Raw genomic sequence first — 17594 nt, 5'->3', positions numbered from 1 at the left:
GAAAGCATGCAAAACACCTTGCTATAAAAACATCCCTACATTGGCTTTGCCAAGTCCTTTACATGTCACTCTGAATACGTCTGAAACATCCAGCTATATCCAGCATGGCAAAATAAATGTAATTTTTCAAACCATTGATTGTAGAACAGATACACCTAAAATTCTGGCACTCTACATCATCCATACACCAAACCCCAAAGACCCAGATAGTTCGGTACTGAAGTGGGCCTGCTGGCAAGTGCTGAACCTGTTCAAATCAGAGTGAAAACAAACAGGTCTTCTCCATTGGTTCCTTAATACCAGATATTACAGGTTAATTTAAAGGTTTATAAAGGTAAAGGTAGTCCCCTGTGCAAGCATCAGGTCATTACTGACCCATGGAGTGACGTCCCATCACAACGTTTACTAGGCAGACTATGTTTACAGGGTGGTTTGCCATTGCCTTCCATGGTCGTCTACACTTTACCCCCAAGCAAGCTGGGCACTCAGAAGGATGGAAGGCTGAGTCAACCTTGAGCAGACTACCTGAAACTGACTTCCGTCGGGATCGAACTCAGGTTGTAAGCAGAGCTTTGACTGCAGTACTGCAGTTTTCTACTCTGTGCCACAGAATTCTTTTCAATTTAAAGGTTTAGGAACATATAATTTCCAGATATCTGGCACCATGACTGCATGAATCCACCAGAGTCACCAGCACCATAAGTGGCTTACATCAAGACAACTTTCCACAGCATCCTACACTTGACAAAGGGACCAAGTTATGTATCATATACTATACAAATTGTCTGTTCTACAACACACACACCCCAAAACTTGTACTCCATTACCTCAAACACAGTCAAATGGCCAGACAACATCAACAGATATATCAGGAATTTCCAGATTTTGTTCCTTGACTAGGACTGCATAAATGGTGAGGTGCCCAACTCCTGGCAGGCCAAAATACAGAAATAGTATGCTATGTTCAGTTTAGCAGATCAGAGACTATGCAGGTCTGTTCTAGAAGAAAATATAAAAATGCACTACTAACAACCCCAGTTTCTTAACTAAAGTGGCTCACGGAAGCTCCTGAAGCACTTCTTTGAAGCTCTGTTTTGTTCCCGCCAGCATTCTGTAATGCAACTGTTAGAAGCAATCTGCTAAGTATAGTAGTACCAAGACAGCTGCCACACTAGTGCTAGAGTTAGAACTCAGTCCCAGCACCAATGAAACGCCATGAACGGCAGCAATATGCCATGAATCAGGACTCCGTTTCCTGATCTTGTTTGTACCTTTCCAAGAAGATAAAAATGTCTGAAAAGTAAATTAAGAAATATTGGCAGAACAAAACTAAGTAAAGAATGCACTTATTTCTACTGTGGGAATAGGGGCAAGGAAGGTAAAATACGTTTTAAGGGGATTGCTGTCCTCCATGCATCGGCTCCAATTACACAAGTTCTTTCCCCAGAGAAAGGCAGTATCTCAACCACAAGTCCAATTTTTAATTTAAAACTTCAGTTCATTCATATACACACACACACACACACACACACACACACACACTAAAATCAAAGAAAACCTCTACTACCTTTATGAAACAACTGAGCAGTTTAAAGGTACATGATGTTTAACTGAGGAAATCAATTTCCAAACACAGTTATTTGCAAAGCCAAATCTGACTGTCTGGGAGAAAGCTGATATTCTAGGAACCAGCACCAAATTTTTGCTGGAAACATCCAATTCACCTTCCCCTCCAGAATTCACATTTGTCAATCCTCTGTAATGGATAATGTAACTCTTCCGACTTACATAATGAATTGTTTGCAATTGTCTCACAATCTCTTGGTGGTGCAAAGTGCTGTCAAGTCACAGCTGACTTATGGCAACCCTGTAGGGCTTTCAAGGCAAGAGACACTCAGAGGTGGTTTGCCATTGCCTGCCTCCCCCTGGGCTGAGAGAGTTCTGAGACAGCTGTGACTTGGCCAAGGTCACCCAGCAGGCTTCATGTGTGGGAAAAACAATGCTTTAAAAAGTGATGGACAAAGCAAATACAAGCTTCCATAATCAGGATAAATCTAAGATCTTGCTCACGGGATCATTCCAGGAAAAGTTACCTAGGCCATCCATTCAGGCATAGTTATCCCATATGCATGTATTTAGAAGATTAAATCAAAATGTCACTGGCAGTGTAAAAAATATTGCACTGGGATCATAGCTCAGCTGCAGTAACAGCAGAGGTTCAACCTTTCAATTACGAAGGGCTGGTGTCAGCCAAATGGTAGCAACGCTACATTTGTCCAGTCCACTTGATCCATATTTACAAACAAAGCCTCTCCAGATCCATTTGTTCTAAAAAAGCACACAGGATTGAACACAAATAAGTCAACGGACAATTCAATACAGCTAAGCAAGGTTTCTCTTTCACGTTTTTCACTACTTTTCGAGATACTTACAAATCTCACAAGTCAAAGGGGGGAAAAAAGGATTTTAAAAAGCCCTCCCACAAACGGATAGCACAGCAGCAATCAGCAACTGAACCCAACAAGAAATACCATCAGCCTTAATTTCAGCACTTCTACACAAACTGTTTTGCAGTAAACTAGGGTAAAAGCTGCCGTTCAACAAAAGCTTTTTTTAAAAGTTACATTCTCATTCATTATAATGTCCTATTCAGACATCTGTTAAAAGACTGTTCATTTTCTTTTTTTAAAAAAAGAGAATTCACGATGGGGGGAGGAGGGATTCCCTACTTTTCCACCCCCTTTTCCCATGAACTAAATGTAAAGGAATTTTAACAGATGTTCTCCTTGGTCATAGTTAATAAAATGAATTCTACAGAAATTGAAAAGCCCATCTCAGCTTACTGCATAAACCTTCAAGCGGAGGAGCTGTGGGGATTGCCTACTCATCACCAAACTGTTACAGAAAGAATTCATAATTCCCCGCATGACTGCCCTTATCAGTATAAACACACATTGCCAAATTGGTGCTCCAAAAGGTCACAAGCAAGAATCTCAACAACTACAATTTATCTTACAAATGATGTCATCACCTGCATCCATATCACCCCCCACAATCCCCTCTTCGCATTGCTACCTGATGAAGCTCTCACCGGCAGCACTGCGATCTGATGTTTCTACTTTATATGACTGCAGTTCCCACTGTTCAATGCCCATTTTTAAGTTGCTACATCTGCAGGGGATCGGGTTATGCAGAGACAAGCAGGGCATCTTTCACAGGATGCTTGAATGATATTTCATTCTCTTCCGAGTCTATTGTACTACAACATGTAATATTGGCTTCAGAGGCCTGACATATTAAGCCCTGGAAACAAAACACCAGCAGCATCACAATTTGGAAAAATGTTACCAGCTAGAACTGAGTGCAGGTCTGTGTCTCTTCTTCTCCCCAACAGCATCTAGCATCTGAAGTCTCCATATTATGGATTTCCCTGGTCACTAGTTCTACTTGAGCAGCTACCTCTAAGCAGGGGCAAAGAAACGTGTACCTCAATGGCAACAGGTCACAAGCTTTCTCTACGTATTATGACTGAATATGTGAGGAAAATTTATTCTTTCTTTTTTTAATCCCTACCATGCCATTTTGTCCACAAAAAAACCCCCAAAGAATCTTACAATCACAGTAACAGAAGAAAAAAGACCAACAACAAAAAACCTCAAAGCAAATACCGTGGGACACGCAATACTACTGCTTTTGGAAATAGCCACAAAAGTCCTGTGCCTTTTGGACCAATAATACAAAGAACACAGGGATATATCTAATAATTAAACATAGTGTCACATATTGGACTCCGCAAACCCTTCTGCTAAAGGAGGACAGCAGGAATAATTTGTTTATTGCACATTGAGTATAAAATTGTGTATTTTTATGAGGACTCCGACTGCATGCTTAATTGGCTTCTTCTACAAATAAAGAACACGAGAGCAATATTTAGTGCAAAAGAAGATGAGTGGCGTAACTTAAAATAAAACTCATGACATTTGTAAAAAAAAAAAAAAGCCACGAACAACTGATCATTTATGATTTGTTTCATTCTGAAGTGAAGCCACATTTCATTCAACAATAATTTGTTACTCGCTCTATCAAGGCAGACGCTCCCCAAAAAGCAATATTTCAACCGAAATTGGTTCTGAAAGAACTTTTATGAATACACATAATGGAAAAGGCCCCAATTAAATTTCCAACAAAGTGTTGCCATCTTGAGTAAACAAAGTTCCCTCCGCGGGGTCACATACTGTGCTAAGAGACCTGCCTGGAAATTAATTACCACCCTGACACATGTCAAAACACATTTTTAAAGAGAGAATAGCATCCAGTTGTAGCTGTGCGTTTTTAACTGTTAATATGTAAAAGAAAAAATCAGTATTCTTTGGCAGTGACAGTTACTCATTTATTCCAAACCCCCCCAGAGAAATCAAAAGTCTTGTTGCCCTTTTTCCCCTCTTACAACTAGATGAAATCTGAACAAGTAACATGTGCTTAGTGAGGCAGAAAATAAGTACAGGATGAAGTGATAGTGGGGGTTATGTTTGAAAAAAAAGCAGGTATCATCTCTCGGCACAAATAACTAATTTCTGAGACACCTGGAGATGCCAGAACAAAGAAAGTTACATTCCCCACTCCTAGAGCTATACTAAATGTACAATTCTTAATGCTATATCATGGCATTTACAAAGGCCTGTGTCATTTTATTTCAGCCTGAAGTAGTCATCACCATCTGTCCCAAACGCATGAAAGAAAGATTTCAAAGTCATGAGTGGAACATTTTTATTTTTACAACTGGTATTTTATCCAAGAACAGACCCATTTTTAATGTTGTTGTTTCTATCAAATTTTGCTTTCCAAACATACAATGGTTTTCCATCGAATGCTTGTCCAGCCTCGGCATAAAGACTGCCAGTGAGGGGGAGCTCACCACCTCCCTAAGTAGCTGATTCCACAGTTGAATAACTCTTACTGTAAAAAATGTTTTCCTAACACCCAGCTGGTACCTTTCTGTCTGCAATTTAAACCCATTATTGCGAGTCCTATCCTCTGCTATCAACAGGAACAGCTCCCTGCCCTCCTCTAAGTGACAGCCCTTCAAATACTCAGAGAGCAATCACGTCTCTCTCCCCTCAACCTCCTCTTCTCCAGACTGAACATTCCCAAGTCCCTCAGCCTTTCCTCATAGGGCTTGGTCTCCAGGCCCCTGATCATCCTCGTCGCTCTTCTCTGCACCCTCTCGATTCTGTCCACATCCTTTTTGAAGTGAGGCCTCCAGAACTGCACACAATACTCCAGGTGTGGCCTGACCAATGCAGTGTAAAGAGGAACTATGACATCTTGCAATTTGGATGTTATGCCTCTGTTGATACACCCTAGGATTACATTAGCTTTTTTTTAGCATCACACTGGTTGCTCATATTTAACTTATGGTCCACCCGTACCCCAAGATCTTGTTCACACACACTGCTACCCAGATACGTATCTCCTATCCAGTATGCTTATCCCTCATTTCTGTTACCCAGATGTAGAACTCAGCACTTATTCTTGTTGAATTGCATCTTGTTCACATCTGCCTACTTTTCCAGTGTGTTCAGATTTCGTTGAATTCTATCTCTATCTTCTGGTGTGTTCACTGCTCCTCCCAATTTGGTGTCTCCTGCAAATTTAATGAGTAGTCCCTCCACACCCTCATCCAGATCATTTATAAAAATATTAAGTACCAGGCCCAGTACCGAACCCTGTGGCACCCCACTGGAAACCCCTCTCCATTCAGATGAAATGCCATTGACAACTACTCTTTGAGTGCAGTTCTCCAACCGGTTCCCTATCCACCTAACCATCCTACGGTCCAGTCCACGGTCCTTTAGTTTACCCATTTTTAGATTTTATTATGATCCTTGTGAATAGTTATAGTTGTTAGCCACCTGGGGTTCTATGTAAAGAGCAAAAAAGGAGAGATATAAATGCCCTAAAAAAATCAGGTTTTGATTAAACCCTAATTAGTTCCTTAATGAGTTTCTTTGCTAACTAACGGGGGGGGGGAGGGAATAATGAATGGATAAGAAGCTGCAACAACATTGAACCCACTGTTCAGCTTCAAACAAAAGTGGCATGAAACACATGTACAGTTTGGCTTTAATGTAATCACCACTGGACTACTTGGAAAGCTTGCAAACAGGCTTTCAAGAGACCACTGTAAAAGGCCTTCTCACCTGGATGCTCTTTTCCCTACAGTTCCTTAAGCTACACAGTGAGAGTACAACATTGCAAGGGTGACGTTCTTCCTGGTGTGGTGTGCCCTGCACTTTGTTGAAAGCAATGGGTAGACATGGCAAACTTGGAAAGCTAAATACAACGTTCCAACCCATAGGTGGGAAGAAAGCTCAGAGAACCATCTCATCACAACTTCCTTCTATACCGGTCCTTTCCTCCTTCTCTAAAATGAAGCACTTATTTTTATGGTCAAGGTTGAAAGTCAGCCAAAGCAGCAATAATGCCAACAGGTAACACGCCAAGTATATTGGGTAAAACTGATATAAAGGTGGAGCAGAATCGGAAGTAAATCTGGTTTGGCCTTTCCTCCGATATGGCACCAGCAGAGTTCAGCAAGAATATATATACATTAAAATTCTATAATCTCACCATTTTATTTCAGTTGTATTACCACCTGAACACATCCAGGAGAAAAATAATTCAACAACTTTTCAAAGACAGGTAACATTTTAAACAGGCGCAAGAAGAAAACAAGGATTGTTACCTCTCTTAATACCGTACTTTTATAACCTCGATAAAGTCCAAGAATACCCTGCAAAACAACAAAAGAAAGCTTCAGCTATCAGGAATTTATGTTAGCAAAGACTGCAATTTACTGATGATTACACGGCAGGTATTACAGCTTTACCGAGCATAATGCCCAGGCTTCTAACAAATTGACAATATTGATTATAAACACACTATATATTGCCATCCTAGCTTTACCGACACAGGAGAGCTTTATCCTCACTTTCAAAACTTGTTTAACGGCTGCTAAAAGTAATCAGTCACAGCTGCACATCGAAGGGGATAATATATCTCATTATTTTGTTAGAAGAGAAGGAAGACACAGAAGTGTGTGAGCTCGTTTTTGCCACCCTTGATGCTTGGAAAGCATAGCTAACATCCAGAGTCATCAGCCATTCCAAATACACAAACAGAGCAGCTCAGTTTTTGAGGCTGGAGGCCGCCTGAAAATCAAGTGTCTCATTAGGGGTTTGTGAAAGAAATGTCCTTCCTCAATAAGATGCTTTCACTGATCTTTGGGGGAGGGGGGCAGTACATTTTAAAATACATTGGAGCGTGATTTGTGGCTCTCATGCTTGCTGGTAATGAACCTATGTTTAAAAAGAAAAGAAAAAAAGGGTTGTTTTAGGTGTCCTCTTCACTATCAGTAGAACCTACCGCCAATTACAATGGCAACTGGAAGTGCAAAAAACAGGCCAGGCCAGGATGGGTATAGTGAGGCAAAAGGCAAAGTGAGCCTGAGACAGGCAAGGGCATCTTTCCCTGATGATCTAGTCAAAGAACTGGCCAGGCCTGGAAACTTCTAATAGTCAGGCCTTATCATATGACCTTCTCTATTAATGTCTACTGAAGTTTCCAGCAGGTCTGGCAGTACACAGGTTAGGTCACTGCCTGACACCTATCAAGTCATATGTTTGCACTCATCACTGGTCCCTTCCATAAATAAAATGCCAACATGAGAGACATTTGTTTGCTTAACTGTATGCCAGTACGCCAAGACTCTACCATGTATGGGTTCTTCATCAGAATTTTAGTCACGAGAGCGACTCCCAAAAGAAGAAGAGTTGGTTTTTACATGCTGACTTTCTCTACCACTTGAGGAAGAATCAAACCGGCTTACAATCACCTTCCCTTCCCCTCCCCACAACAGACACCCTGTGAGGTAGGCGGGACTGAAAAAGCTCTAAGAGAGCTGTGACTAGCCCAAGGTCACCCAGCTGGCTTCATGCGTAGGAGTGGGGAAACCAACTTGTTTCACCAGATTAGCGTCTGCCACTCATGTGGAGGACTTCCATTTCTCCAAACCGTGACATGGAAAGTAGCCTTTAGCTCAGGGCTCCCTCAAAATTGCTTGTTTCCACATGGAAATAATCTACATGTAGGAAAAATATACATGTACACTATCATGTGAGGAAATTGTGGGCGTCTATTTTGTTGCGCTCACACTGATTAGAAGCACCTTTGGACGCTGGCTTCCCAATAAACGCTATTTCCATTAACATAGAAATTTACTCCTACATTGTATGGAAATGTCCTGTGTAAGCAACTCACAGAAAAGAGGAGATGAACATTTATGGTGAAGCCTACCCTGGCCATCTAGAGCAGTTACCTATTTTCCCTCCCATATAAACAGGTGAAAGTATAGCAACCCAGTATAAGTGGAGGAACGTTAAACACTGCAAGGGTACCTTAGAGTCAACTCATTATGTCACTGAATTCACAGTTGTTCGATGGCTTCTCAATTTACCCAGGTAAATCTCACCTCAGTTCTTTCTCAGGTTTTCAGTAGCTTGATAGGCTGTTATTTAAGCATGTGAGTGAAAACTCAGACCACCACAGACTCAATCCTCAGCACTGAACTCAGCGACTTACTATAGGCAAGTGTGATGTACTGAGGGTTAATGTCCATCAGGGACTGTATGTGAGAGGGACATACAGGGAGTGGGTGGAGCTTAAGAGAGAAGACTCTAAGCTGCTGGGGAAAAAAGGGATTTTTAAACTCTGGGTTCCAATGTGATGGGTTGTGCCTAGTGTGACTGGGGAAAAAACCAGAAGGGTGACAAAAGAGAGAGTTTGGGAGGAAAAAAGGTCCCTACTCTAGTCACGGGGGAAGGAATAGACTCGGAGGAAAGAGTTATTCCTGGCCCAAGTATTGTGAGAGAATTACTTCATGCGCTGTGAAGTAATTCCACAGAGAGAAAAAGGAAGGAGGGAGGGAGAATCTCCTTACTTCCTAATTTTAGACACCAGAGTGTACACAAGAACCTCTGTGTGCAGGTTCTGGGACTAAGCTACCTTAAAGAGTTGGAAATCTGGGTTAAAATAACATTTGTGCTGCACTTGTTGAGCAACTCATTATTTATACAGAAAATTTGTACCTTTCCTTAATGCTAGTTTTTCCTCCATTACCTTTCTTTGTGAAGTACAACAAAATCCTGTTATTTCATTGTTGAACTGAATAAAGCCTCTGGTGTCTCAATTATCTGAGGATAAACAAAGTAGGAGACGAGGGAGAGATTTTCCCCATCATCACAGCCAGCTTTCATATTTCTTTTCCAGAAGCAGAGAAATATCCACAACTTATGTCCGGGCTTGCCATGATGACGGTACCCCCTGTTTACTTTCTCTCCCCCAGTTCTGAACACACTACCACTGGCACTACAACTAGTAACTTCAGAAACTTTTGCACAATGGCTACCTAGGGTAGGATGAACCTAGGAACTGCTCTGAGCAGAACAGGAACACCAACAGGAGACCACTTGGGAGTCTTAAGGTGTAGGGAAGAAGAAGAACTTGGAGAACTGAATTTTTTTCCAGATTAAATGATCATCTACCACTCCCGCAGCAGTTATGAGTCAGAGGCTCTTCTTAACTAAAAAGTATATTTCTCAGATCTCACCTCTTCACATAGAGTGTTGGAAAGGATCCGTAAGGTACTAGAAGAGGGAGAAACTTGTGCTCTTTGTTTCACAACTTCAGATGGAACCCGTATTAAACACGCAACCTGAAAAAGAAGCATAAAACTTGCGTAAGATGCACATATGTTCCAGCATGCTTCTAGAAACATCAACAGTTTCTGTTGTTTATTGCTTTTGCTTTTTTAACAAAGTATGATATACAACTGTAAGCCTTGAGAGGAACATGCATATTGGTCAAAAGTTGCACTCATAAAGCAACAACTGATTCGGATAAAGAAATTACTGGTGAAATCTTCACACACAAAAAGATTGACGATATGCACCCTTCCAGTATTAGCACATAACTCTGAAAGCTTTAGATAGCGTAATCTGGAACTACTTGCAGGCTGCACTTTCTTTCTCAAAGATAACATAGGGAAGCAGCACCATCTAGTGACCACCAGTAGCATGAGTGAGAGACAGAAAGTGAGAACATGCAAACAGATATCTCATATATTCAATGCTTTGAGGAGATGCAAAAATATAAGAACCGAACTATAAGCATCAAACTACCTTTTGCTGTAACAGTTTCAGTCCCTCCAGCAAAGAAGCTCTCAGTGCTGCCAGGTGCAACATGCATCTCAAAGCCTGCCCTACATAATAGTCCCGATATCAACCTTACTGAATTGCAGCAACAATTAACAGTAGGAATGCTACATCAAAGGGCCAGAAGAACCATTACACTGTATAAACTATAGACTGGGACAACAGAATACAACCCCCTAGCATTGTGCAACTAGCTATATTGGAGAAGTATCCATGTTCAGGGGGTAAAATATCAGAAGCTGATCCTCTTAAGCAAAATTACTATGCTTCCTATTAAAAACCAAATGCTATTCCAAGGAAAACACAGAAAAAAACTAATATGTGTACAGGATGCCCTCTGTTCATCTCTGCCCTGTCCTTCCAATGCTCTGCATGTTAACGCTCGCTAAGTTCAACGGGCTTTAGTCACAAAAAATGTGCACAGAATTACAGCCTCAAACTGTAAGCTCAACAGGGCAGAGAGAGTACCAATGTGGTCTTCAGTATAGTTGTTCTACTGAAGACCAAAATGGGACACACACCCCTCCCTCCTCCCATACACAAACCCCTCCTCGCCTCCTCTCTCACACACGCACCCTGCACTTCTCTCTTACACACCCACTCTTCTCCCCCCTTTTTCTCTCTCACACACACCCTTCCCCTCTCTCTCACACACATACACCCTCCCCCCTCTCCTTCCCTCCCTCCCAAATAAAAGAAAGCCTTTCATTTAACATAAAGCTCTAATGTTATAATGGCACGATCAGCTACATTGCCACCTTACCTGAGGATAAAAAGGTGCAAGGAGTTCCGGAGGGTGGGTGGGGAGCAACTGCTATACACAACTACCCAATGTTATCATTAATATTCTGTTAACGAAATCATTAGCTGAGAGCACCACCCTATCCAGTTCCAGCACCACCCCAGGCAAATACAGTAATGTCACTTCTTTCAAATACAGTAATGTCACTTCTTTCAACTATTTCCCAGCTAAGCAAGGAACAGAAGAGGCCTGATGAACATTCTATGACTCAGAAGTTTCAGTATCTAGGAGAAGATTTTTATTTCTAAAAACACTGCAGGCTTCCAGGCCTGAACAGCCCAGATTAGCCTGAGCTTGTAAGAGTTTGGAAGCTAAGCAGGGATCGGCCATGGTTCGTACTTGGAAGGGAGACCGCCAAGAAAGACTTGGGTTGGGACACAGAGGAAGGCAATGGCAAACCACCTCTGTTCATCTCTTGCCTGGAACGCCCCTGGATGGGATCACTGTGAGTTGGTTGCTACTCAACAGTGCATTCTTCTTCCAGGTTTCTGGGCTGTGCCCTCTGCACATATTAGAATACCGAGAAAAAATACCCAGCTATACCAGCACCATCATTGAGCAGCACTGAACAGGCACACTGCCACTACTAAACTCCCGCTGGAAGACGGTTTGTTATCAAAACGAAAACGGAGATGTACTATCAAGTACACAACAAATTAAGGACAGATCTATGTGTAAGGCTAGGAGTTCCTTCTGTAGATCACCCAGCACTTCTTTTCTTTAAAAAAAAAAAATCACACATGGCATCGGACAGGAGATTCCAGTTAGGGCCACAGCATAGAGAAGGGGGGAGGGAATTAAGCCTTCCTCCCCACACCTTTTTCCTGAACTGAAACAGCCCCAAGGAGCCGCTATTTGCCCCTTCACTTTCAGTACCTGCATGTTTGCCCAAGAGGGCAAATAAGCCTTACTTAAATCACCCCTTTCCCAATCCTGAAATGACCAAAATGCCTAACACCCCCTCATCTCCTGTCACAACCCCAATTAGAATAGGGGGCCATGCATGGCTTCTAAAGATTTTTGTTTAGAGCGCCATTCATGGAACTCCTAGGGTTCCATATAGCTGAGCCCAAGTCATGCATGTTCACAATATACAATAGATCTATAGCAAGATCTGAATGAGTTTGATACTTCATAGTTTGAGTTTTTCTAGACTAGATGTTAGAGCAGTAAAAGAAATAAATCTGTTACAGCCCGTTCCTATTCATTTGCTCAGAAACAAGTCCTACTGAGTTCAGCAGGATCTGCCCCCATTATGGAAAGGATTGCCTGCAGCCTTAAAATTTTAGAAACTTCATGCTAGTAGCCTATGCAATGCAGTATAAATTGGCCAGCAAAGTGTAGGATCTTATTTATTAGTCTAGACACCTTTTGTTGCAAAGTTTGGAGTGTTTGTAAAACGAAGCCAATTTATAAACTTGTCAAGAGAGAGGGAGAGAAGTGCCAATATCCAAATGTCATCCTGAAAAGGTACCAACTTGTGTGTTCTCTTCAATCCCAGTGGTCAAAAACAACAAAATGACCCCAATATGGCTGAGAAAATAAGAACAATCAACTCTTTTATTGTAGCTTGGCATAAATATTTATAGAACTTCACACTTCATAACACACAATGTCCTTATATTAGAGGGTTTTTTTAATATTATTCCTTAATACTGGAAGAAAAAAGACTTTAGAAATATTTCAGATGAAAACCAATCTAACCTACCGGGGGGATCCAAAGCACCCACTGTGGCTTCCTGACTTCTGTGGCGCTGCAATTTTGGCATGAGAGCAGAAGCTACAAAGCAATGCGTCTCTCTCTATTTTCGCTCAGACACTTGTGGTGCCTTCCATTTTGTTTCATATTACACTTTGATGTCTTCTGGATTTGAATTTGAGCTATAAGGGAATATTTCACTGCACAGGAACAAAAAAAAAGACCGTCGCACATAGTAGTATAAAAGCTAATGCCATCCCAAAGGTCTGTTTTCAGGTTGGTTGTACAGGGCACTACGTTCGCACAGGCATCCCAAACAGAAGGGGTGACATTTTCATTGTGTATCTGAACTCAGGATTTGGTATATTAGTTTTGCATACACACCTCACAGTCAACGATAAGACACAACTCTTCTTTTGCACCTCACAGTCAACGATAAGACACAAGCCTTCCAAATCTAATTCTTGAAAGGTCTGAAATATGAAAGCCATGTGTCTCCTATTCACTTCTTAAGACCACAGGCTGGAAATATAATAAGCATAACAGTGGCAATCTAAGTGGAGCTACACACACCCTTCTAAGCCCTTTGTGTGTGTATCGTCAAGTCACAGCTGACTTACGGCGACCCCGTAGGGTTTTCAAGGCAAGAGACATTTGGAGGTGGCTTGCCATTGCCTGCCTCTGCGTGGGCTGAGAGTGCGCCGAGTGAATGTGACTGGCCCAAAGTCACCCAGCAAGCTTCATGTGGAGGAGTGGGGAATTGAACCCAGTTCTCCAGATTAGAGTCTGCCATTCTTAACCACTACACCACGCTGGCTCTCCTAACTCCCCTATGCCCTGATAACTAGGGAAGGTCACAGGATTCCTCCATGTCAATCTTCATACTTTCCGAGCATTCAAGATCACATCTCGAGTTGCTTCTATATGAGTAAAGAAATGTAGGCAACAAGAAGATGTTCAGTTGACAGGATAGGAAGAATCAGGTAATTCACTAACACAGAGACTTTTCAAGCCTCAGGTATATAGCCTGAGCATGGGCAAAGGAGGCATGGGATCCTTTCAGTTTGGTGTTTCAGTATATTTTATATTTGTTGTTTTAAAGTTTGCTATTATTATTATTATTGGTCACATCATGAGATGACAATAGTCACTGGAAAAGACAGTCATGCTAGGAAAAGTCAAGGGCAGCAGGAAAAGAGGAAGACCCAACAAGAGATGGATTGACTCAATAAAGGAAGCCACAGCCTTCAATTTGCAAGATCTGAGCAAGGCCCTCAAAGATAGGACATTTTGGAGGACTTTCATTCATAGGGTCGTCATGAGTCAAAAGCGACTTGACGGCACTTAACACACACATTATTTTTATGTTGTTGTTACCTGCCTTGGTCCCCAAGTTCCTCAAGAGGAAGATGGGGGAATACAAAAATTTTAAATAAATACATGAAATATATATCCAGCACTCACATCAGACCACTTACAAGTTCCCCAAGGTAACATGTTCCAGCCTGCTTATTAGTGCAAGCACACCAATCCCTGCGGGGAGCATCATGAAGGGGCCCTCCCCACCAAGACACATACACACTGACCAACCATGTAACTATGTAATTGTTATCTCCGATTGCCATTTCTCCTGCCACAATATATACAACTGACACAGGAAACTGAAAAAGAAAGCTTTGTGGCTCAAAAGCTGAAAGCGGTCATTTCACTGATAACTCACTGCAGATTTTTTTCTTAGAGTAAGTATCTCCACAAATTAATTAGGCCTTGGAACAAAGGCCAAAGCCACCTCTGATTTTCTACCCATATTTCTACAAAGCACTAATTAGGGACTGAAACAAAGGCTAAGTTGAAATATGTTCAAATAAATGTACACGGAAGTTACACGGAATATGATTTTGCCTTTACTTTAGCAGAAAAGACAGGCTTATAGCTTGTTCGTCTTCCCTGTCAGGCAGTCAACGGAACATCAGACATGTAAGCAATTGGCAAGACGCTCTCTTTCATGCATGCTGCACTCACACAACGCGCGGGAACAAACAACATTCTGGAGAACCTAAGTGTCATCTTGTTACGTTAAACTCACCTCAAGTTTTCTATACATATTTGCTTTTCAGATTCAAATATTTCTAAAGTAATTAATCAGGGCTCATCCTTTCCTCCAAATACACATTTGTTTCCATAAATGCAGTAATACTGCCATCTAGTGCTCACTAGAGGTTTGCAATTGGCGTAGAACACCTCTGCCAGTTGTGTCCATTAAAAAAAAAAGATCTTAAAATTGAGATTATGGGTTGCAGCAGTATTAGAAAGAACCTAATCAAGAAGTTAGGTTGTGGTTCAGAGTCAGCTTCCTGTAATACTTAAGTGATCTCAGCACCTTGCCCTCTTCCCCCAAACTAGCAATACAAAGGATAAAAATATTGGTAGGGTTGCCAGGTCCCTCCTGGCAACTGGCAGATCTTGAGGGGGGAGGAGGTACAGGGAGCAGCGATTGGTGCATGCATGGTGACATAACTTCCAGCGAAGTGTGGAAGCGCCAGCTTTGTTCCGGGGGGGGGGGGCGCCATAGCACTTGCCCCCAAAACTCTATGGTTTCCATAAAATTTTGGGGAGAGTTATACAGTGTCCCCCCAGTATGATGCCGGCGCTTCTGCATCATGCTGGAAGTGGCATCACTGTATGCCCAATTGCTCCCCCCCCCTTCGGCTGGCCTACTTCTGCCAGTCAAACAGGTGAGTGGTGGTGGGCAGCATCAAAAACGGGCGGGAGATAGCCCGCCATTAGCAGGCACCTGGGAACCCTAAATATTGGCCTACTTTAGAAGGCCATTTGTGAGAATTCGTGAGGCACATGAAACACTCTGAACATTTGAAATGGGCTACATAAATGTAAGTATCATAATCTCTTTGTAAATCAGGCCATCAAAAGAGCTGGAAATACTGGTTCACTGGGAAAAACATTAAATGCTCATATTATACTGTTGTTTTGTAAAACAGATGGAGCAAGTTCACTTGTTCAGCTATACCCAATACATTTCTGTATCCCCAACTTCTTCTGAGAAAACCACACATTTACCAAATGGCATTGACTTGCCAGGTTGAAAGCTTACAACTAGGACACACATACTAACAGCATAAAAAGCAGAAGATAATTCTGCATATAAGGGCCAATTACATGGGGAAGCATGGGGGAGGAGGTAAACTTGGTAACAGTCTGGAAAATATAGCTTACAAATGAACATATACGTGTAACCATTAACGGACCGCCTTCTGATTTATAGCGCTGGCTAAGAAAGGAAATATTAATGAGATTATTTCCAGATGCAACCACAGTAACAGTCTGGGCATGAACCATGAAAGTTATTGTTCCACAGTAAGGGAGTGCTATTCAGAGAGCCAATGCCTTTTCTCAAAACGCCATTTGCAACAACGGTTATGGTTAAGACTAAGTTTAATAAAAAGCTTCCGGAAGACTTTCCGCCCCAGGGAAATAAAACGCATTACAGTCCTTAAAGCTAAGCCTTGCAATGTCCCATGCAAAGTCAGCAGCTGCAGCCATTTTTTAAGGGGAAGGGAATTCTAAGCAACAAACAATTTGTTGTAGGCTCACCAGGTGAAGCCCAGATATTGTATAAGGTAACTCTTGCTGGAGGGTGGAGGTAGCTGGCTGGTGCCCAAATTTTTTACCACTTGGAAAAAGCCATACTAGGTCATATTAAGTGGTTAAAGTTAACCTCAGCATTCACTCTTCTTTCAATAGCCAGTCTGATTTTTTCAGGTGAGATTACGAGAAATACATAATGGTACTATCCATCTTCTGCTTCTAGTCTGACATACTTGGGTTTGGACCTTCCGCTCCCGACTTGGGTTTGGACCTTCCGCTCCCCAAGCAATCTGTGGCCCAGCAAACCATCAAAACCGAGTGTCTCACATTACCAGTTATACTAATGGCTAAAGTGCAAACTTAGCCAAGGAACAACGGAATGAATTAAAAAAAAGACACTGCCACGGAAGTAATTTCTCACTCAAGGGAGGGAAACCCTGTTAAAAGCACTGCAAGGGTAAAGCATAATCCTGTTTCCAATTAAAGACTGGGAGAGATCTGTGGCTTCTTGGAGCAAGTGAAATGCTATGTCAAGACTGAAAAGCAGACCACCACCACAGAAGGAAAGGTGACTATGAGAATTATGACCGTCACGATTCTGAAAAGCTCTAAACACCAAGTGCTATGATAAACATAGGTAGAAAAACAGGAAAAAATGGTCACATTAAGTAGAATGGGGGAGTGCAAATCAAAAGTGGGAACTATGGCACAGTGATGTGGTAAATTAAAATGAAAAAGGTATTTGTGTTTCTCCTAACTACTGCTTAGATCTCCTTACAGAAATTTTGTAAATACGGGAACTAGGCCAGCCTTCAAAGTTTTACAATTGGATACCCACTCAAAAACCATCTATGTTTAACAAGTTATGTTTCATGACCAATATTTTAGTGATATGCTAAGATGCCTAATTTTATTGTTAAATTTCTTATGTAATTACATGAAATGTTTTAAACTGTTTTAGAGGGGTGTTAGCCGCTCTGAGCCTGGCTTCGGCCAGGAAAGGGCGGCCTATAAATCAAATAAATAAAAATAATAAATAATCTTCTTACACCTAGTTACAAAATATCTGCTCCAGTCTTTGAAACCTACTATACACAAGAAGTAGAATGAGGATGTTATTTCCTGATGTGATCGAGAGGCACTTCAGGCTGCAAATGGGGACGGAGATGCCATTTTAGAATGCTGCCCTACATTAAAAAAAAGAAATCCTGCAACA

At 41.7% G+C, this 17594-nt stretch overlaps 1 protein-coding gene across 1 annotated transcript in view; it reads right to left on the bottom strand.

Annotated features, from left to right (window-relative positions):
* SLC25A26 (solute carrier family 25 member 26) overlaps positions 1–17594 on the bottom strand; it is a 138016-nt gene that overhangs the window by 103622 nt on the left and 16800 nt on the right. Inside the window, exons 4-5 of the mRNA XM_056861949.1 lie at positions 9668–9772; positions 6746–6793 (exon numbers count right to left, since the gene is read on the bottom strand). Coding sequence (XP_056717927.1) covers positions 6746–6793; positions 9668–9772 — 153 coding nt within the window. The remainder of the gene's footprint in view (positions 1–6745; positions 6794–9667; positions 9773–17594) is intronic.

The sequence above is a fragment of the Euleptes europaea genome, chromosome 1, assembly GCF_029931775.1.
Source record: "Euleptes europaea isolate rEulEur1 chromosome 1, rEulEur1.hap1, whole genome shotgun sequence".
NCBI classification, from domain to species: domain Eukaryota; kingdom Metazoa; phylum Chordata; class Lepidosauria; order Squamata; family Sphaerodactylidae; genus Euleptes; species Euleptes europaea.
The sequence above is the reverse complement of the archived record's forward strand: the minus strand, read 5'-3'. Positions and strand labels throughout refer to the sequence as shown.